Genomic DNA, 21,476 nt, shown 5'->3' on the forward strand with positions numbered 1-21,476 from the left:
AGGGAAGAGAGCGAGAGGAAGACTGAAGAAAAGTTTGATGGATGTTGTGAGGGAGGACATGAATACTTGTTGGTGTTAGTTAGAGAGGAAGATCCACGAGAGAGAAAAGATGACACGCTGTAGCGACCCCAAACGGGACAAGCCGAAAGGAAAAGAAGAAGAAGCACTTCGAGGGTGCCCTTTAGGAAGAAACCTGAAAGCACAACTGCGAAAGAACCCCCTCCCCAATCTCATCTACGGCTAGATGTTGTCTCTAGCGTTGTCTCTCTTGAGTGAAAACAATATCAGTTCAGTAATTGAAGAATACCTGACCCAATGATGCCGCACCTTAGTTACCCCGTTTGACTGAGTTGGTCTTTTTTGGTTTTGTTTTGTTTTTTTACAAAACATGCGGCCAACACGGGCCCACCAATATTGTCTTACTAACAGGCAGTGATGATGACGGTGCAGTTCCCGGGAGGATCACTCCTTTCCCAGACATCATGAGCCTGACCCCAGCACCCGGAGTTTACCCAGGCCTCACAAGCCGCCCTGGGGGTCAGGAGATCAAGCATGGCGGTGTGGAGATTCTCGCCAAGCCCATCTCACCTCCTTTTACAGACGGCGCCATGGCTCCCAGCGGTAAATTTCAAAACTCACTTTTTCTCTAATAAAACGTTAGTCAGTATATCACAAGTGCTTGAGATATAAAATGTCCATAACCTTAAATTTTCTGTCTCTCCCCCCACCCAATACTCAATAGGTGTGGTGTTCCACTACCGACCGATTACTGGTCGGTACACTCTCACCTTTCCGGAGGCCCAACAGGCCTGCAAGAGTATTGGAGCAGCCATCGCCAGCCCTTTGCAGCTGCAGGCGGCCTTTGAAAAAGGCCTGCACCAATGTGACGCTGGCTGGTTAGGTGACCAGACTGTTAGGTATGGACAGTATGTTAGTGGTATGACTAATGCAGACGTTTTACACCTTTAAAAAAAAAAAAAAACTCATACTCAGGTATCCCATCGTGTCACCCCGAGATAAATGCGCCGGCAACCTGCTGCACCTCCCAGGAGTCCGATCCTACGGTCTGAGGCCAAACACAGAGCGTTACGATGTGTTTTGTTATGTCGAACATATGCGAGGTTAGGACCAGGTCACACTTGAAACCACTGAATTCATATGTACCGTCGCCCCCAAATTCAGATCTTAGCGTCACGCATTTGAACTCTTCAACGATTCCGTTCCTCTCCAAGGTGAGGTCTTCTTCACCAGTGACTACGATAGCTTTTCCTTCGAGGAGGCCCTACTGCACTGCGAGAAACTCAACAGTACACTGGCGACAACCGGGCAGCTGTACGCCGCATGGAACCAAGGCCTCGACAAGTGCCGCCCTGGGTGGTTGATGGACCGCAGCGTTCGATATCCCGTCACGACTCCCAGATCCCACTGCGGCGGAGGTCAGGTGGGCGTCCACATCATCTATGCCTTCCCCAACCAGACGGGCTTTCCAGATGAGCACTCCCGCTACGACGCCTATTGTTACCGAGGTACGGTGTGGCTGGAGTCATCTTCTGGATTTACCTTAAATTTACTTTGGCTGTCACTCGCAATATCCGACCGAATTCTGTGTTTTCCAGCGGAACGGCCTGCCACTGAAACTGGCGGTGGAACCACCATTGACACTGGCAGTGAAACCACCATTGACACCGACAGTGAAACCACCATTGACACCGGCAGTGAAACCACCACTGACACCGACAGTGAAACCACCACTGACACCGACAGTGAAACCACCACTGACACCGAAACCATTTTCGACAAGTTACTGACAGTGGACGTCATCAGCAAGACAACGGTTGCAGTTGATCACGCCACTCCCACAAGTAGGACTATTACCGTGACACGAGGTGTCTGTTCTTTTATTTGCTAGGCGACTCTGGTTCACTGTGGATGTGGTTTTCTATTTTGGCCACTCCACTTCCCTATTTTAAGTGCTATTTTGTTGTTTGATTTTAGTTGAACCTACCGTGGGTTACAATGACACCGAAATAGGTCTAAACATCACAGAAATAGAGGAGGTTATCCAGGAGACAAGCATCACAACTCAGCTAACTGCTCCTACTTGTAAGTCCAATGTCATCTCTTGCATAAAATGGTTCTTGAATGTGTAGTTATTGTAGAAGCATTGCACAGTACCTGTGTGTATAAAAAACTAAAACACATTCCAGTTGGTAATGTATTTTTGTCTGCATTTTGACATCCAGTGCCGGTTGATGGGTCTGCCTCTGGATCAGGCGACCATTCAGCTAGCGGGGACATCTCAGGGGAGTCCAGCACTACCAGCGGAAGTGGAGACTCTGGTTCAGGACTAGACATCACTTTTAGTGGACACACAGACATCCAGTCAGGAGACCTTTCAGCCTCTGGCGAGCCACAGGGAGCGGAGGGTGGCAGCACAATATTCACCACAGGAGACTCCTATAGTGCATCAGGATCTGGATCTGTTGTATCAGGATCTGGATCTGGTTTTGTTGTATCAGGATCGGGTTCTGGCAGTGGAGACAGTGGCAATGGAGCTGACATTGTGATCAATATACTGGATGGAAAAGAGAAAGAACTGTCGATCCCAACCGTCACAGAGCAGGAGTTAGGTAGCGGAGTCTTGTGGACTTCTGGTATGTCCGGATCTGGACGCATGTCCGGATCAGGAAGCATGTCCGGATCAGGAGGCATGTCTGGATCAGGAGGCATGTCTGGATCAGGAGGCATGTCCGGGTCAGGCAGTGGATTTTCTGGTATCACCTTTACGGACAAAAGTTCCATTGATGCAACAGTTCAACAATCAGGAGAGCAGGAGTTGTATGGTTCCACTATAATGTCCGGATCAGGATCGACATCTGCATCAGGCTCGTTCTCTGGGTCAGGCGTCAGTGGATTTTCTGGTATCACCTTTACGGACAAAAGTTCCATTGACGCAACAGTTCAACAATCAGGAGAGCAGGAGTTGTATGGTTCCACTATAATGTCCGGATCAGGATCTACATCCGGATCAGGCTCTGTCTCTGGGTCAGGCATCAGTGAATTTTCTGGCATCATCTTTACGGACAACGGTGCCATTGACCTAACGGTTCAGCAATCGGGAGAACAGGAGTTGTACGGATCTGCTGAAATGTCCGGATCGGGATCTGTGTCTGCATCAGGCTCTTTGTCTGGGTCAGGCATCAGTGGATTTTCTGGCATCTCCTTTACGGACAACAGCGGCATTGATTTAACAGTCCAGCCATCAGGAGAGCAGGAGTTGTCTGGATATGAACCTTCTGCATCAGGCTCTTTGTCTGCGTCAGGCATCAGTGGATTTTCTGGCATCTCCTTTACGGACAACAGCGGCATTGATTTAACAGCCCAGCCATCAGGAGAGCAGGAGTTGTCTGGATATGAACCCTTTGCATCAGGCTACCCAAGTGGTTCTCCAAGTGGATTTCCATCTGGTACTTCAGGCAGTGGTTCTGCCTCTGGCCAACCTTCACAGACAGATAGCGACATCATCTTTCTAACCGATGACAGGATACAGGAAGTTACCGTTTCTCCCCAGAAGCACCATCCAGAAGAGGGTCGTGGCGTTATAGAAATAAGCGGCGAGGAAAGTGGTTCTGGAATCCCTCTTCAGGTATCAGGCAGTGACAGGACGTCAACTGCTGGGCTTTCTATAGCTTTTCCTCCTGGATCTACCATGACCTACCCAGACTACAATGAGCCATCAGGGCATAAGGAGGAGGAGGCTACCGTCATCGTTCTGACTCCAGACCCCGGCTACGTCAGCCCAACCACTGCACCGACGATCTCACTGGCAACCCCTCCTGCTGTGGAACAGCCAGAAGTAGAACAGGGTATGTTGGTTAAGGTATTGCGCAAAAAATATCCCAGATAATCTCGTATTTTAAAAGTCCTACTTTTTTATATTGTGTGCAGCTGTGCATGGTTGTCCCGAGGGCTGGTTGGAGTTCATGGGAAGCTGTTACCTCCACTTCGCTGACAGACACACCTGGTCAGATGCTGAGCAGCGTTGCCAGGAGCTCAACGCCCACCTGGTCAGCATCAGATCTGAAGAGGAGCAGCTGTTTCTAAACTGTAAGTGATCCAGTTTTTCAGCAGGTTGCAGTTGCGTGGGTCTTGTCCAGCATGATATTGGCACTGTGATAAGCAGGGGGCCTTTGGGTTCAAAAACAGGCTGCGTCCTTTTCGGAGGGGGGTGTTTATACCCGATTCTGATTCAGACCATTTTGCATCACAAATTTGGATATGGTTTATTTAAACGTTGGCAGCTTCAACATTCAACCAGCCAGGTATCAAGGATCTACAGTAGATGGATTTCCACTCTGTTTGGGCCATGTTTGTATTCTGTCAAATCTCAAACTTACCATGGCTTGACGCAGTAGCACTAGAACCAAATGGTTCTTGTGTTCTCCCTATACTCGTGTAGGGTCCCTTCAGTCACATTGGAAAGGATCAAAAGTCGAGGAAACATGAATGTCGAACTGGACTATGATTGTCTCAGTGTGTGAAATGTATCTCTCTGTTTCACAGCCAAAGGTCAGGACTATGAGTGGATAGGCCTCAACGACAAAGAAGTTCAGAACGAATTCCATTGGACAGATGGCAGTGCTCTGGTGCGTTTAAAGACAACCGGATGTTCTTCTTCTTGTTCTTTTCCTTTCGGCCTGTCCCGTTCGGGGTCGCCACAGCGTGTCATCTTTTTCCATCTAAGCCAATCTCGTGCATCTTCCTCTCTGACCCCAACAGTCCTCATGTCCTCCCTCAAAACATCCATCAACCTTTTCTTCGGTCTTCCTCTGCCTCTCTTCCCTGGTAGCTCCATCCTTACCATTCTCCTACCAATTTCCTCACCATGTGGTCTCTGACATGTCCAAACCATCTAAATCTGCTGTCTCTAACCTTGTTCCTTCCAAAACATCCAACTTTGGCTGTCCATCTCATGAGCCTGTTTCTAATCCTATCCAACCTGCTCACTCCGAGCGAGAACCTCCAGATCTTCATTTCTGCTACCTCCAGTTCTGTTTCCTGTTGTTTCTTCAGAGCCCCCGTGTCTAATCCGTACCTCATGGTTGGCCTCACCACTGTCCTATAAACTGATGTTGATCGTACAATATTTCATACCCTGGAGTTTCATCAAATCTCAGAACAAAACATCAGAGATATGCACTCTATGCAAACATTTATGACCCAAAACAGACATACGAGAACTGGAGGCCCAACCAGCCAGATAACTACTTCAACTCCGGAGAGGACTGCGTGGTCATGATCGGGCATGAAGGAGGCCAGTGGAACGACGTTCCTTGCAACTACTACCTTCCCTTCTCATGCAAGACTCAACCCGGTACGTACCAATACAGATAAGAGGAACCTCCCTGGTACTTGTTCCAAATGAGTTCCTGGTCCAGAAAATACACCACTCACAAATAGTGAGGGATACTGAGCTTTCTGGTGAAGTTTCAGGATGAACCTAAAATGCACTAAAACCTTTAGAGGTGGACTTCATTTGACCTTGTGTGAATGTTCAAGGTTCATCCTGTGGTTCAATGAAAGCCGACCCTTTTCCGAGAGGTTTGCGTAATAAAATGTTATCAAATAAGCGCCGATCCAAATGAAGAGATCTTCCAGTTCCTGTTTGATTCTATCGTTGTCCTCCCCTGTCAGCGAGTTGCGGCGCGCCCCCTGAGGTGGAGCACGGCTCACCGATGGGCGTCAGCCGGGATCGCTACGCTGTCAACTCCAAGGTGCGCTACCAGTGTCAAGCGGGCTACACGCAGCGCCACCTGCCTGTCATTCGCTGTACGGAGAGCGGACAGTGGGAGACGCCGCAAGTGGAATGTCTAGAAAGTGAGTTTCTCTCATTTTTCAAATTTTGAATGGAATTATGTACAAAAAATGACCGTTGAAAACAGGGATATTATTTTGATTCCAGAAATAAAATGTGCACTATCAAAATATGAATTCCTTTTTGTAACCTTTTAATAAGGGACGTGTTTAATTTCAGTATTACAATATGCAACGGGGCAATTAAAAAGACAATATACTGCGAGCCGCATATTTTGGACAGCTGTGTATCAATTGCTGTTTGAAGCCATTAATCCATAAAGTCAAACAATATTTAGCATTTTAAGGGCAAAATATGGTAATTCATGTATAAAAGGCTGGCCACACATCACAGATACTACAGTATAGAATGCAAGGATGGCAACCCCAAGTGGACAAAAATGTTATCTGCGCCTCAGATGCATATACTGCATGTAGACATTGCAAAATATACATCCATCCATCCGTGCATTTTCTTAGCCGCTTATCCTCACAACGGTCGGGGGAGTGTCGGAGCCAATCCAGGCTGCCATTGGGCAGGCGGCAGGGTACACCCTGAACTGCTCACCAGCCAATCGCAGGGGACATCGAGACAAACAACCGCACTCACAATCACACCTAGGGACAATTTAGAGTGTCCAATTAATGTTGTTAATGGGATGTGGGAGGAAACCGGAGTGCCCACCTGGAGAAAAACCACGCAGGAGAACATGCAAACTCCTCACAGGGATGGATGGGATTGAACCAGAGTCCACAGAACAGTGAGGCCAACTCTTTCCAGCAGAACCACCGTGCCTCCCAAAATGTACGTGAAATTTTGAAATATAAATCTATCCATCCATTAGCCAATCTGCTTATCCTCACAAGGGTCACGGGAGAGCTGTAGCCTATCCCAGCTAGCTTCGGGCGAAAGGCCGACTACACCCTGGACTGGTCGCGAGTCAGTCGCAGGGCAGATATCGACCCCACGCTGCCCTCTACACCATCAGTGACTCTTAAAATATAATACATGGTCGCGACTTCTTCTATTGTGGGCGTGGTCTGCAAAATAACTCCCGCAAATGAGCAACCATAAAGTACCGAGACTGACCTGTTAAGAGGCAGCGCAGTGGCACGGGGGATCCAGCTCGCCAGACGAATCACAGAAGAATGAAGTGCAAAAATTCTCATATCTAAGGGAAAAAAATGCATATTCGTGCTACCCCGCTATTAAACTTAGGCGTTACTTACAAATAATAAACTTTTTTTTGACATAGCAGTTAGCGTGAGCCGGCGCCCCAGACTTCAGAATCACTATTTGTAGCTCCATCCCACAACCGGTCTCGAGTTGTCTATTTGCGGCGGACTAAATCTTTCCCTTTTGGCCTCCAGCAGCCGACAGCCGCGGCAACAGACTACACAGGAGGTCGGCGAAGAGCAGAAGTCGAGGAGCCGGCAGCCGGCGGGGGCACAGGAAAGCGCTTTGAGCGGGACTGAACGAAGCACACGGACCCCTCTCGTGGACACCAATGCTAATGCCCGACCAAAAAACAAAAGCCTTTTGCCCCGTCCTCCACCCTCATGTAAACACAAGCACTAAAACACATTTAGACAGTGATGATGTAACTGACTCACATTGCCCCCCCCACCCCCACCCCCCACCGTGTCTTTTACACATTATTTATAGAGTCTAATTTATAGCTATAACTCATGTTCTCCACGCGCAAGTACGACTGGAGGAATCCACAAAAGCGTCTCCGAAAGTGTTTTTGATCGCAAACGATAGCGCGATGCGATTATTTGAAGGCCTTTTTTTTTTTTTTTTTTTTTTTTTAATTTCTGGGGCTGTATTTGTATTTGGGCCTCTGGTGACTACTTTTTGAAAGATTTTATTCCAAGACTGTGACTCTCGAGCGACATCGTCGACGGTTTCCGCTCTCGTGTTGTACAAGAGAATAATTTTACTTCATCATAAGATGCGTTTGACATTTTGTTTGTTTGCCGGTAAGATTCACGCCAGCGGGTTGACAAAGAGAACTAAATAATAACTTAACTAGTAATAACGTCCACTTTTTACAAAAAATGTGTTCATTGAATCCTCTGAATTGTGTTTCTTTATGCAAACATTCGTCGAAAAATCTGATTTTAGACACGGAAATAACATTTAAGATTTAATGTGTAAATTCACCAAATTATGAACTCAGTGCTTTTCAAATCATTCCATTTTGATGTTTATGAAAATGTAGGCATTTTAAGACTAAAGTGTCTTTTGATGTTAACTAAAAGCAAGTAAAAAAATTGTCTTTGATGTTAATTTAAAAAATTTCACTTTATTTAGTTGAAAACAAAATGTTAATATTTTACCAAAAAAAATCAAGATTTATGAAGATGAAATGTTTCTACTTTTACATATAGGTGCAGGACTTTTTTTTTACTGTTAGCAGTTTTCAATAAATAAATTGTTTATGAAAATATTTGGTTAATTAAAAACTAAATTGTCTTTATATTATGTCTTTACATTACATTTATGAAAATTAGAATTTTACTGAAGGCCGTCTTCGCTTTTCAAGAAAACACTTTTCAAACCATTTAATTTATCCATTCGTGAAAAATACTTTAAAATTAACACTAAATTGTAAAAAAAGAAAAAAAATGTTTGCAAATATGCGTAGACGGAGTTCAACTAACGACTAAATGGACCTTTCCGATGGCGACCTTAAGCTCCGCCCCCTTAGCCATGTCCCACAAGCTTCCAAAATGGCGACTGAACAGAACATGTTTGAAGTCGATTCTCTATCGCGTATTCCAGATAATATTGGAGTATGTTTTTTTGCCAAATGCGTCAGACTTGTCCACGAGAGTTCTACAGAGAGGTCTCAACTATTACACGCAAGGATATGTACACGGAATTAAGATTTTGGACGGAGCAGGACGCATTGTCAGAGTTACAGCGAAACGTTGGGGATCGATGCAAAAAAGTTTGGCGCCTCACAAACTTCATATTGAAATCCAACAGGATAAAATAGTGGAATCGTACTGCGCATGTAAAACACTGATAATAATTCAATCAAACTCAGAGAAGATGCCTCTCCCTCACTTCCCTTCGAACATACAGCCTTGTGTTTGTTGATATTGTCCACATTTAGTCGTACGCGCGCACTTCCGCTAGCCTTAATCCATCGTAGACACTTCGTCAACTGTGTTTGAGGCTTTGGAAAATGAATCAAGCGGGGCCCCTTGTAAGCTAGCCGGATATCTTTCATCAGAATCGAACGTTCCCCAAACGCATCTGAGGACCATTTCCTTCATAGCATTAATTTTTTCCAAGCGCACGCTACTGACAACCAGCGTTGCTTGTGGGACAACGTGGCGAGAGGGGCGGGTTAAGACAACGCGGCGATCTGATTGGCTATTATTGTTCGAGTGATTGACAGGTCGGAAAGGTCCATTTTCCATCTCTTTTGAAGATGGAGGAAATTTTTATGAACAAATAATCAGGAAAGCGTTATATTTTCATGTTTACAAAATCATCTGCAGTTTTAATGTTAATTAAAGCACGTTTAATTACTTCGACAACTCGGAATTGACTTCGGTGCTGGCCAAAAAATGCAAACATTCGCTTCGCCGGGGACGCAAAATGTTCCCGCTGTCTCTCTGGTTTGGTGCAGGATATTAATCGTGTAGTTTTAAAATACTAATTAATAATTTAAATGAATAATTTTTGAAACGTTCACCTATGCAAGCACAGGTCAGAATCGATTGGGACGACCGAGACAAACGCGTCCTCGCGTGTGAATAGAAAACAAAACTCACGTTTGAAGAGTCGCCGTGAGTGGAGGCCCGTCGCTGGCGTAACGCACGGGACTCAAAATGTAAATATTCGACACGTCGACTTGTGTGAACAGCAGGATCTGTCAATAACGTTCCGTTTTCTTTTGCCGTTACTCGTCCTGTGTAGTTTAGTTTTTTTCATCGTGTGCTACGATGATTTTTTTCTTTCTTCTTTTTTTTTTTTTTTTAAATTAGTCGCCAGTTACTTAGTGGCGCCGTCAGTGGCGGCCATTCCTTGTGTCTTTTTAAAATGCGCCCTCGACGCAGTTACACTGACGTCGTCGAGTTTTGCTTGGTTCAAGGTAGCGAAATAAAATGCATTTATATCACACGAGCGGGCAAAAAAAAAAAAAGTGTCTTAGAGGGCAGGTACAGACCGTGATTTGAAAAGTCATCATCAGACATTTGATCATCACTTCACTCAATTGTGTGTTTTTGTTTTTTTAAGCAGGCAAGTGAAAGAAAAACAAATTCCAATAAGTCATAAAAACGTGCATCCGTCTGAGTGAAAATGTTCCATCGCGATTTCTGTGTCGTTTGTTGCCATCCCTGACGTGGGCATGCGGGCTGCTGTAGTGTGCCGCGCCGAATAAAAGGTGGAAACCGGCCTGTGTGTGTGTGTGTGTGTGTCAAATGATTCGACATGAACAGATGAATTTTATGGCGGCTGAATCGGAGGCATTGAATGTGAAAAGTTACAAGCGTGCGCACACTTGTGCATCCATCCATACATTTTCTTTGCCGCTTATCCTCACGATGGGCGCGGGGAGTGCTGGAGCCTATCGCAGCTGTCGACGGGCATGAGGCGGGGTACATACACCCTGAACTGGTCGCCGGCCAATCGCAGGGCACATGGAGACAAACAGCCGCACTCGCAATCACACCTAGGGGCAATTTAGAGTCTCTAATTATTGTTGCGTGTTTTTGGGATGTGGGAGGAAACCGGAGTGCCCGGAGAACATGTGAACTCCACACAGGCGGGTCCGGGATCGAACCCGGGTCCTCGGAACTGTCTAAAATGTTGCCCCACCTGGCTGCCACATGATTTCAGTTATGTAATTATTTTCTTCCATCTATCCTTCCATTGTGCAAGGCGCTTATCCTCACAAGGCATGTCATGTCATTATCCCAGCCGCTTATCCTCACAAGGGTCGCGGGAAAGCCGGAGCTTATCGCTGCTAGCTTCGGGCGAAAGGAGGACTACACCGTGAACTGGTCCCCAGTCAGTCACAGGGCAGATATGGACACCATCCCTGACCGGGAGTCGATCCCACGTTGCCCGACCAAAGGCAGGCGTGTGTACCACTACACCATCAGTGACACCCCTATCCTCACAAGGGTCACGGGTAATTATTTTCTTGTAAATTGTACAGGCATCAGGTTGTATTAATGGTGGGGAAAAGGTTTCATTTTTTTTCTTCTGTATCACCAAGCCCGCTGTACAAACAGGGGTGTGTAGACTTTTTATAGTCACTGGGTAACTCAGTGACAGTGATGAATCCTTTTATACCTCCACCTGCATTCAGGGAAGTTCATTTTGTAGTGTAAACATTTTTGTTTTTAATGTTAGTTCATCATCCGGGTCACTGACGGCGCAGTGGTACACACGCCTGCCTTTGGCGCAGGCACCGTGGGATCGATTCCCGCTCAGCGACGGCGTCGATATCCGCCCTGCGACTGACTGGCGGCCAGTTCAGGGCGTAGTCCGCCTTTCACCCGAAGCTAGCTGGGACAGGCTCCGGCTTTCCCGCAAACCCTTGTGAGGATAAGCGGCTTGGATAATGACATGACATTTGACTCAAAAATTGTCTTTGTTGTTTACAAAACGAAAGCTAGTCTACGCTCTAAAGTGTTTTTTATATTTACAAAAACAACTTCTGTTGGATTAAAAAAAAAGACTAAATGGTCTTTGATGTCAACAAAAACACATACGTAAGGTTTAGTGGGAACAAAATTGCCTTTGATATTTATAAAAGCGTGCACATTTATTGAAACAGTAACAATTGAGGATACGCAAGCTACACAAACAAACACGCTAACGTTAGCTCACCCCGATGCGGCTGCCCGGATCCGGACGCGCCGCAGACTCCCCGCCTTGCTTCAGCTCGCCGTTTTCCATCAAAGCCGTGCTTTTCACAGTTTTCCTAAGGAAGTTCTAGAATGAGGTGGGAAATGTACTGCCCCGAACGGACCGAGTTGGGCCAAGCGAGTACTGCACAGTGCGAAAAGGGGGCGTTAATAAAATTGGCGTCACAGTCTCAGTCGTGGTTTCACGGAGAAAGACGAGAGCAATTAAGTCAGACGGTCTCAATAATGCCCGTGTGCTCGCAAGCTAACGCTAACCTAGCCGAGGTCCGAGAGTCTACCGGTAACAGTAGACGCCGAACTTGCGGTGGCGCGGGGGGAACCCGAAGCTGCGCACCCCCGGTTCCGGCGGGCCGCAGTTAGCGCGGGCTTTCGCGATGGGATAGCGAACGCTGCCGTCCGCGAGCCACCCGGCGTCGCAGCGGTCCAATCCCGCGAGCCTCCACGCGGCGTACAGCTGGCCCACTTTGGCGACGCGACTGGAGTTCCCGGCGCAGGCCTGGACCGCTTCGGTGAAGTTGAGCTTGGACGGGCTTTGCAGGAAGTAGACGGTCCCTGCGTAAAGGACGACACCACGGGATTGACGCAAAGTTTACTCGCGCGGTTAGCAGCGGCTACGCTACGTGGCGACGTACGCTGCTGCCATCTAGCGCCGCGCTGACAAACGCAAATGTTTGCTCGCAATCTTGATCGATTAATCGATTAATCGGCCCGGCGTTCACGCTTTAGCAATCACCGACCTTTCACCGAAGCGGAGAAGCAGAAGGCGTCGAAGCGGTGGAGGTGGTGGTGGCGTCGACCGTAGCTGCGCAGGCCCGGAGCCAAGTCGGACCCCCCGCAGCCGGCGCGGGGCGCGGTGATCGGGTACTGCACGGTGCCGTCGGCCAACCAGCCGGCGTTGCACCAGTCCAGGCCCTCGTCCCACGCCGTGAAGAGCTGCTCGAACGTGGCCAGGGTGGCGTCCTGATCCCGGCACGCCCGCTGGGCGCCCACAAAGTTGAAGCGGTAGCGCCCTTTCTCCGAGTAGTACGGAAACACCACGCCTGGAGCCGGGAAAGAGTCAATACGACGGAGTTAATGCCGGGATACAAAAAGTCTACACACCCTTTTTCGAAGACCAGTTTTCACTTGTAAGTAAAAAAAAAAAAAAGTGAGACTGAGAAAAAATCATATCTCAAATTTGTCCGTCGTTATTGTGCCCAATTGTGTGACCCAAGAAAACAAAGAAACAAAAAAAAAAAATCGCTTTTCAGGACGGTAAGTAAAAATAGATGGGGTTGCACAAGTGTGCACACCCTCTTATAACTGGGGATGCAGCTGTTAATAATGTGAATAAAACACATTTACCACCATTTAAAGTTCAAATGTTTTAGTAGGCTTTTCCTTTGATTTTGTATTTACATTTTATATAGCAAAAAAAAAGACAAATTTCGACTACATGCTTGAGTGAAATGCAAACCTTAATATTGCTCATCAAAAAATGATCAATAATGAGTGAATCTCTTTATTTACATGGAAAAATAGTTCATTATTACACAGTAATAAAATAAAAGTGAAATGCAAAGTTAAAATTTAATTACTTACAACATACAAATATTGAGCATATTTTACATTTACTTAAATACCATAAGAGGTCCGTAATGTTTTAAGTGTTCCGTTAAAAGTTTGACGGCGTGGGGAATCCGTGACGCTTTCCGAGCGGGACTTTTGCATTCCCGGCCCACTCACCTCGCAGCTCCAGTTCCACGGTGACGCTCTCGTCCTCCAATCCGTCGATCACCTCGCACCGGTACCGTCCCGTGTCGTTGGGGCGCAGCTCATCGATGACCAGCGACATGTCGCCCGGCGCCGAGCGCCGCAGGCGGACCCGACCCCGGAACCCGCCGTAGCTGCGGTGGCGGTTGCCCATGGCGACCATCACCTGCGTTTCCACGGCGTAGGCCGCCGCCGTCTGCCCGGGGCGGGCGGGCTCGGCCGCGGCGTTGGCGGGCAACCACGACCACTTGACCCGCGTCCGGCGCGGGGCGCTGAGCTCGGGTTCGTAGTGGAAGTGGCAGGGGAGGGTGACGGTGCCGCCCGTGGTGGCTGACACGGACGCCTGCGGCGACTCCACGTGCAAACGCACCCCGTTGAAATAGACTGCAGGATGGAAAGCGGGGAACTTCAGATGCTTCGAGGGCGTTTTACACCCAACTACTTCAAAAATGCACCACCGGAATTGGAATGCCGAGGACCCAGGTTCAATCCCAGCCCTCCCTGTGTGGAGCTTGCATGTTCTCACCATGCCTGTGTGGGTTTTCTCTGGGCACTCCGGTTTCCTCCCACACCCCAAAAACTTGCAACATTCATTGGACACTCTAAATTGCCCCTAGGTGTGATTGTGAGTGCGGCTATTTGTCTCGATGTGTATTGCGATTGGTCGGCGACCAGTACAGGGTGTACGCCACCTCCTGCCTGTTGATAGCTGGGATAGGCTCCAGCATGCCCCGTGACCCTTGTGAGGATAAGCGCCAAAGAAAATGGATGGAAAATTTGGTACAACTTTTCACAAGAATCATGGGAGATTTGGCTCGGTGGGCCGCATAAACCAGGTGGTGGGCCGGATCTGGTCCCCGGGCCTCGAGTTTGACACCGGTGCCGGTGGAGGGCATCGATCGAAACTGGCGGAATGAATCGTTTGGAACAAGCGAACTCCGTCAACTGAAACCTAACCCAGCGGGGATAGGCTCCGGCACTCCCCGCGACCCTTGTGAGGATAAGCGGCTAAGAAGATGGATGGCTCCAAAGATAAAGTAAATATAGCTCGTACTGGTCATGTTTTTATCCATCCATCCATCCATTCATTATCTGAGCTGATTATCCTCACAAGGGTCACATGAGTGCTTTGGGCCAGGAGGCGACGTGCACCCTCAATTGGTTGCCAACCAATCGCAGGGCACATTGAGAAGACAAAACAAGCATTTGCAATCACAATCTCGATTGAAAAAAACATTGTGTAACAGCCATCCATCCATTTTCTTTTTTTCGCTTATCCTCATGAGGGCCGCAGGAGTGCTGGAGCCTATCCCAGCTGTCAACACGCAGGAGGCGGGGTACACTCTGAACTGGTTGCCAGCCAATCGCGGGCCACATTGAGATAAACAGCCGCTGTCGCACACCTATGGGCAATTTAGAGTGACAAATTAATGTTGCATGTTTTTTTTTTTGTCCTGGGGTGTGGGAGGAAACCGGAGCGCCCACCCGGAGAAAAGCCACGGAGGCACGGGGAGAACATGCAAACTCCACACAGGCGGGTCCGGGATCGAACCCGGGATCACAGAACTGTGCGACCAATGCTTTCCAGCTGCTCCGCCGTGCCGCTCTAGTGTAATATTTACTACGAAAACTCCAAAAATATAAGACGCCCCCCCCCGCCCACACAGACACTCAAAGAGCGGCTTACTCTCCCCGTTGGCGTTGCCGTTGCCGTCGTCATGGTAGTAGAAGCCGTTGTTGGTGTGGGGGCGAGCTGCGGCTGCGACGGCCGCGGCCAGCAGCAGCGGCCCGCAGGCGACCAAAAGGGGGCGCAAGAGGCCACCGACCATTACTCTGAAAGACACCCCCCCCACACACACACACACACACACAAAAATATGAAACGTCCCCGAAACACCAAGAGATTGCATAAATCACTCTCAAAATGTCCCCAGAAAATGACATTAAATTGTTACTAGTGCAAAATATTTGTCGCTTCACGCTTCTTCCTCTGCGCTCATCCCTATCAAGCAGCAAAGTTTCCAACAAAGCATCTCCGCTACCTGCGCGTCACATGACTTTTTTTTTTTTTTCACCCTTTCTCTCTCGCCATTTTCACTTTTATGCACAAAAATATGGATGAGAAAAGAACAAAAGAAAGCAGCGCAAACTCACCGTGCGGGAGAGGAGAGCGTGGAAAAACGCGTTGACAGACACTCACCCTCGCCGCGTGTGTGTGCGTGTGTGTGTGTTGACTCTTCATCGTCCCCTCCTCCTCCTCTTCCTCCTCCCCCCACCCACATAGTGGTCGTGGGGTGACGTCACCAACGCAGGCTTCCACAGTCATTGGTGAGGGATTTTTTTTTTCATTATTATATGTATTATCACAAGTCGCAAAGTATTGGGGGATGCCTACAGGTGGCAATTTGGGGGAATATTGTTACTATTTAATCTTTTTAAAATTTTGGTTTATAAATAATTAACACAAGCCAGCTTTAGATATATTGATGGGGAAAATTAAGTCAGTTGCGCAACTTTAATATTGCTCACCAAAAAATTATGAGTCTCTTTTTATTTACATGGAAAAATAGTTCATTATTACACAGTAATAAAATAAAAGTGAAAAAGTTTTAGATATAGGTGGAAATTTAGGGGCGAAAAAAATCATGAATTCTGTCATTTAATCGTTTACATTTTGTCCATTTTCATTAATTAATGAACATTTCTTGTCATAAAATTCAAATGCGTCAAAACTGCAAGCAACTCAAATTTTCAGGTTCAGGTCTGATGAGTTTCTTTATATTTTACACGTTTTGTAAATGAAACATCTAATACAACGTCATTTCTATTTATTTTAATGTCAGTCAATACCAAAAGATGAAAACTGTCAGCGAGTGCACAGATCCATTCATGTGGTGCATGCGTCAAACACTGGGCCAAACGCATACTTTTACAAATACTTTTAACTTCAAATGTTTTCGTAGTACCAAGTACCTCTTGTGCCCCAGCATTCATCAGTTATTTAAAAGTCTGTCACTCCCAAAACGTTGATGCTGATTTAGTTAGCCCGTCTATGGAGTTTCCCTTTTTGCGCGCCATTAAAATGGCAGATTTCTCATTTGGTTAGTTAAATACAAAAAAAAAAGTTTGTTGTGAAGTTTGCTGTCACCATCCACCACTCAAAGCTCAAATTTTTTCCCTCATAATTCAAGTCAAAAATTAGCCGAGCTACCCCTCATATAAATATATACACAAAACTGTCACAACTGAGTTGTAATAAAATTTTGTTTTGTTTTGTTTTTGCAGAGGATAAAGAATACATGCGTGTGAACATCTGCTTCTTGTTCGATTTCAACTTTGATTTCAGTTGTTTAAAGGTTTACAATTCCTGTGTTCTCCCCGTGCCTGGGTGGGTTTCCTCTGGCACTCCCAAAAACATGCAACATTAATTGGACAGTCTAAATTGCCCATAGGTGTGATAGTGAGTCAGGTTGTTCGTCTTAATGTGCCATGCAATTGGCTGGCAACCAGTTCAGGCTGTACCCCGCCTCCTGCCCGTTGACAGCTGGAATAGGCTGCAGCACTTCCCGTGACCCTTGTGAGGATAAGCGGCTAAGAAAATAGATGGATGGATATATATCTTTTTAAAATTCCATAAATTACACTTGCAAGTCAAGTTAGCACTCGCTGTATTGCTTGGGTGGCACCTTAGGTGTCAGGCCATAGCTATGTCTAACAGAAAAAAACTGATTTGTCGCCACCTTGTGGCACCTACAGGCAATTCCAAATTTTTCACGTGGGCGTCGATTAGCGGCGTTGACTGTACTTGCGACTCAGGAGTCAATGTTCCAAAATGAGATGGAAAAAAAGCAGAAGTCAGCAGAATTTTGTCAAGGCCTCCAGCGGCGTTTGCGTCGCCTCCGTCAACTCGCATTACAGTCGGTGGAAAATCGGCGGGGGGGGGGGGGGGGGCTTCCGCGCACGCCGACACGGTCCAGCGAGGCGCAGATGTTGGCCGCCCTCCTGACACCGAGCCCCAACCTCAAGCGACCCCTCGCCGGCGTCGACGCCAACAAGTCCTCAAATGGTTCAAGCGCTGTGCTGCGCTTGCGCATTCTTCACGCTCGCGCTGAAAGACTTTCGACTTCTGAAAATGTACCGCCCGCGTGGGACGACGCGGTGTTGAAACGATCGCCGTCTTTTCATTCCAGTCCAATTCGACCTGAACTGTCACCTTGAGCCTGAATTCCAAAGATATTCATATTTTTAAGTTATTGTAAACAAAGTTGGGCTGTCTTCTCAAACGGATTGTTGATTCTGTCGAATCAAGGAAAACGGTTGTAATCTTTAACGTGTTATTGTAAAGTCCAGAGGAGTGTGTCCGTTTCCCTACATTTGCAAATCCATCCGTCCATTTTTTTAGCCGCTTATCCTCACGAGGGTGGCAGGGAGTGCTGGAGCCTATCCCAGCCGTCAACGGGCAGGGGGCGGGGTACACCCTGAACTGGTTGCCAGCCAATCGCAGGGCACATGGAGACAAACAGCCGCACTCACAATCACACCTTGGGGCAATTTAGAGTGTCCAATTTACGTTGCACGTTTTTGGGATGTGGGAGAAAAGCCACGCAGGCACGGCGAGAACATGCAGACTCCACACAGACGAGACCGGGATTAAACCCTGGACCTCAGAACTGTGAGGCCAACGCATACTCTGTAGCTCATCCAAAGCAATATTTTGGAGGGGAATTCCTCAGGGAAGCACTTTGGAGCCATTCATTTTCTATGGTCCTGCAAGTCCACAAAATCCTCCCACGAGAGTGGAAGAGCAATGCAGCATTTTCCTCACATTTTACTTTCTATAGAAAGAATATGGTCTAAATACATTTGTACATTTGTTAAAACTCTTCTCAAAAGTATGGCAGGGTTGTAAATGCAAAGGAAACAGATCGCTGTATTTTCTTCTTTTCTCTTCCGGTTGGTAGGATGAATCCCAATACTTTTGTCCATCAAGTTCATAATATTGAATACAATAATGCATATTACGCACAGGATTTTTGTACAGCAATCATAACATCCATCCCGAAATAACTATTAGTTACATTTTTGAGCGATATCCTTCAGGAATTCATTTTTCCCCCACAAGTTTCATCTTGTAGCAAGAAAAAAAAAAAAAAAAATACACGAGTCTCTTTCAGGGAACTCACAAATGGACAAAAATATATATATATATATTTTTTTTTAGATCAGATCAGTTTCTAGAAAAAGACCATTGTTATACAACAATCTTAATAGAAAATGAATGGACCTAAAACGCTTCCCTGAAGAACTCCACAATTTTTTTTTCATTTTTTTTTTTTTTTAAGTTTTCTCATTCCTCGGGATCAAAATTGGAGCATCAATGTGCAAAATCTGTGCTCTGCTTTACCGGACGACAAGTTTACGGACAAAAGTATTGTGATTACGTTCCACTTACGGGGAGTCATAAAAAATCCGGGTTCGGCGCTCGTCAAAACGAGTCTCGCCAGGTTGACTTCAAACCTTCTGTTGATCGTTTCCTCACCAAATCGAGCGAGGGAACATTTCAAGCGCGCTGGGGCGAATCCAGCGCGCCTCTCTAAGCCGTTATCTTCCCAGGGCCGCACATGAAAGCGTCCCGCCCCCGGGGCCACAAATACCAGCGACCCCCCCACCCCCACCCCACGAACCCACCCTCATTGTCGGAGAGAGCGGAGGGCTGTAATTTGGGTCCAGGCCCGCGACATTCAGGCCCAGCCGCTGTCAGTTTGTTTTTGTTTGCGCGGAGTCCAGACATCTATTGTCCACCCCCCCCCCCCGCTGTAGATGCACTATCATTACACAACCTCGGAAGGTAGCGGTGTGGAGATTAGACAGGAAGCCGAGAGTCAGCTTGACGAGCTGGAATATCAACGCATCGCGACATAGCGAAAGATAAACATTGGCGCGGGGGGGGGGGGGATGCAAAAGTCTCCATTTTCCCCAACCCAAGAGAAGACGCCGGAAAGAGCAGAAAGAAGTCACCCGATTAACTCATTCACTGCCGTGCGGCGGTGGTTAACCGCAATCTTCTGTCGATGGTTAACTGCCGCTCACGCGTCATTTTGTCAAGTACATTTTTTAAACCGGCAGACGTTGAAAAGGGCGTCGCCGAGCTTGTTTGTGATGACAAATCCATCTAGATCGAGATGCCCAGACTTTTTTTTTTTTTTTTTTTTTACCCCAAGAGTTACTGTGGGGGTTGGGGGTGATGATGATGACGATGCTCCCAAACTGTTTTCCCCGGCAGGGGTTGCAAATTTGCAACAGGTTAAATATCATCGAAAATTTTAGTTCCAGAATATCTTTTTTTGAAAGTATCAGATTTTTCTCTCTGCAAAATTTTATTTGGTCCAGAGAGCGTTAATGTTATGTTGCCTCCTATATTTCAAATAGAGAATTATCTTTTTGTGCACTGTATTGTCTGTGCTTTCATCCTGGATCAGGCTGTGCCAAGGTGGAATTTGAAAATGACACACCATCTCATCCTGCACTTTCTATTTTGGCTTGAGACCAGACCTTTCCCACTCAGAAAACCGAAAACCTCGTTGTAGGAATAATTGTGATCATAATTATCATCCATCTGCTTCCAATAAAGAAATGCTTAGCTCTGCTCTAGATAACGTGGCAGCCTCCTAGCAGGAGATAGCAAGAACAAAAACGTGTAATCATCAGAACTGTTCGAACCGCGGCCTGTTAAAGAAATGATGAGCACACATGTATTCAGCAAACTTCCACACATGCACGTGAACAAACATGTACACTTTGTCTCCAACAGTTTTGCTTGCCGTCTCCTTTTTGTAACATCCATGTAAATAAGGGGCGTCTTAAAACTAAATCAATAGAGGTGCTGAGGAGGGTGTGGTGGTGAATTGTACGAGACAGTTCCTCTCCTCTCTCCTCGCGAGACTTGAACTGGTGCGTCTGAATGTCTGATTGGTGAACCTGACACTCGTCCAGCATAACCGCTTTCTCGTCAATTATTCGCATACTCCGACAGTCATTGCATCTTAAAACCATTCTTTTTTTTTAACTTTCTCCGTTAATCTCGAAAGTAAACATACCGTAGGCGGCACGTCTAGCTCGTCTTTGCTCTACGTTGCCCAGACTGTGTTGCTAACTAGAGCAATGGTGGTGGACGCTGTCATTATAAAACACATTGACTGGCTGCGTAAGTACTGTAACATTTGTAATTATGAGTGTACGTCTTTAAAAGCGGAGGGCCCAGGGGTTTAAGGTAAACTAGGAAAAAGAGAGTGTGATGGAGCAGCGGTCATTGTTAGAGAAAGTTCCCTGTGCTGCCTGAAAGAAACCAGTGGCTTCTTCTTTTCATTTTTTGACAGTACGTTTGTGAATTGTGCCATTGGATGTACCAACCAGTCATCCCTCACTCATTGAATCACATTGCAGAAGGCCACAAACTGAATAGCTATATGTTATACTTTCAATTCGCTTTGGATTATTAAGTTGTTTTTTTTTTTTTGCGCGCGACGCAGAATATCTGCGAAGAGACTGCATCAGCGGCGCACAATTGCGCAGTTGAGAGGGAACATCGGCACGCCGTCCCTGATCTAGATGACAGTGTTGCGCCGCTTTGGATTTGACATCAGCACACCTTTTCTGGCGGAAGATAAAAGTTTAGGGATGAATCTCGTGTGGGTTGGAGGGGGGGAGGGGATGATGAGACGTAGGGAGTTGGACAAGTTTAGGTGGCTTACATTTGAACGGTATATGTGGATGGTATGTGTCGTCGTAGAAAGTGTCGCTGCGGTGAGAAAAGATGATGCAATTCCGTGAAATATGCATATTTCAGAACGTGGGGGGGGGGGGGGCAATCAACCTGACGTATCCGCTAAGTCGGCGTCAGTCGATGGTGTGCTTCATAGAATCATCTTTATTTTGCCAAGTATGTCAAACACACAAGGAATTTGTCTCTGGTG

At 46.8% G+C, this 21,476-nt stretch overlaps 3 protein-coding genes across 5 annotated transcripts in view; 1 reads left to right on the forward strand and 2 right to left on the reverse strand.

Annotated features, from left to right (window-relative positions):
• Positions 1-8,015, forward strand: part of LOC133502073 (aggrecan core protein-like) — a 20,951-nt gene extending 12,936 nt beyond the window's left edge. The window contains exons 7-18 of one of the 2 annotated variants that reach the window (XM_061822452.1): positions 430-621; positions 743-917; positions 994-1,121; positions 1,233-1,526; positions 1,617-1,862; positions 1,996-2,103; positions 2,244-3,866; positions 3,949-4,107; positions 4,564-4,646; positions 5,230-5,374; positions 5,695-5,877; positions 7,225-8,015. In XM_061822452.1, coding sequence (XP_061678436.1) covers positions 430-621; positions 743-917; positions 994-1,121; positions 1,233-1,526; positions 1,617-1,862; positions 1,996-2,103; positions 2,244-3,866; positions 3,949-4,107; positions 4,564-4,646; positions 5,230-5,374; positions 5,695-5,877; positions 7,225-7,319 — 3,431 coding nt within the window. In that variant the 3' untranslated portion in view covers positions 7,320-8,015. The remainder of the gene's footprint in view (positions 1-429; positions 622-742; positions 918-993; positions 1,122-1,232; positions 1,527-1,616; positions 1,863-1,995; positions 2,104-2,243; positions 3,867-3,948; positions 4,108-4,563; positions 4,647-5,229; positions 5,375-5,694; positions 5,878-7,224) is intronic. The other variant, XM_061822453.1, reaches the window with a different exon arrangement.
• Positions 1-19,036, reverse strand: part of hapln3 (hyaluronan and proteoglycan link protein 3) — a 21,555-nt gene extending 2,519 nt beyond the window's left edge. Inside the window, exons 1-5 of one of the 2 annotated variants that reach the window (XM_061822468.1) lie at positions 18,956-19,036; positions 15,191-15,336; positions 13,477-13,887; positions 12,489-12,791; positions 11,714-12,303 (exon numbers count right to left, since the gene is read on the reverse strand). In XM_061822468.1, coding sequence (XP_061678452.1) covers positions 12,026-12,303; positions 12,489-12,791; positions 13,477-13,887; positions 15,191-15,332 — 1,134 coding nt within the window. In that variant the 5' untranslated portion in view covers positions 15,333-15,336; positions 18,956-19,036 and the 3' untranslated portion in view covers positions 11,714-12,025. Of the gene's footprint in view, positions 1-11,713; positions 12,304-12,488; positions 12,792-13,476; positions 13,888-15,190; positions 15,337-15,657; positions 15,723-18,955 lie in introns of those variants that run through there. The other variant, XM_061822469.1, reaches the window with a different exon arrangement.
• snx22 (sorting nexin 22) overlaps positions 15,350-21,476 on the reverse strand; it is a 93,411-nt gene continuing 87,284 nt past the window's right edge. The window contains exon 8 of the mRNA XM_061822472.1: positions 15,350-15,361. The gene's annotated coding sequence lies outside the window, so the exon portion shown is untranslated. The remainder of the gene's footprint in view (positions 15,362-21,476) is intronic.

This window comes from Syngnathoides biaculeatus, chromosome 6 (genome assembly GCF_019802595.1).
Source record: "Syngnathoides biaculeatus isolate LvHL_M chromosome 6, ASM1980259v1, whole genome shotgun sequence".
NCBI classification, from domain to species: Eukaryota; Metazoa; Chordata; class Actinopteri; order Syngnathiformes; family Syngnathidae; genus Syngnathoides; species Syngnathoides biaculeatus.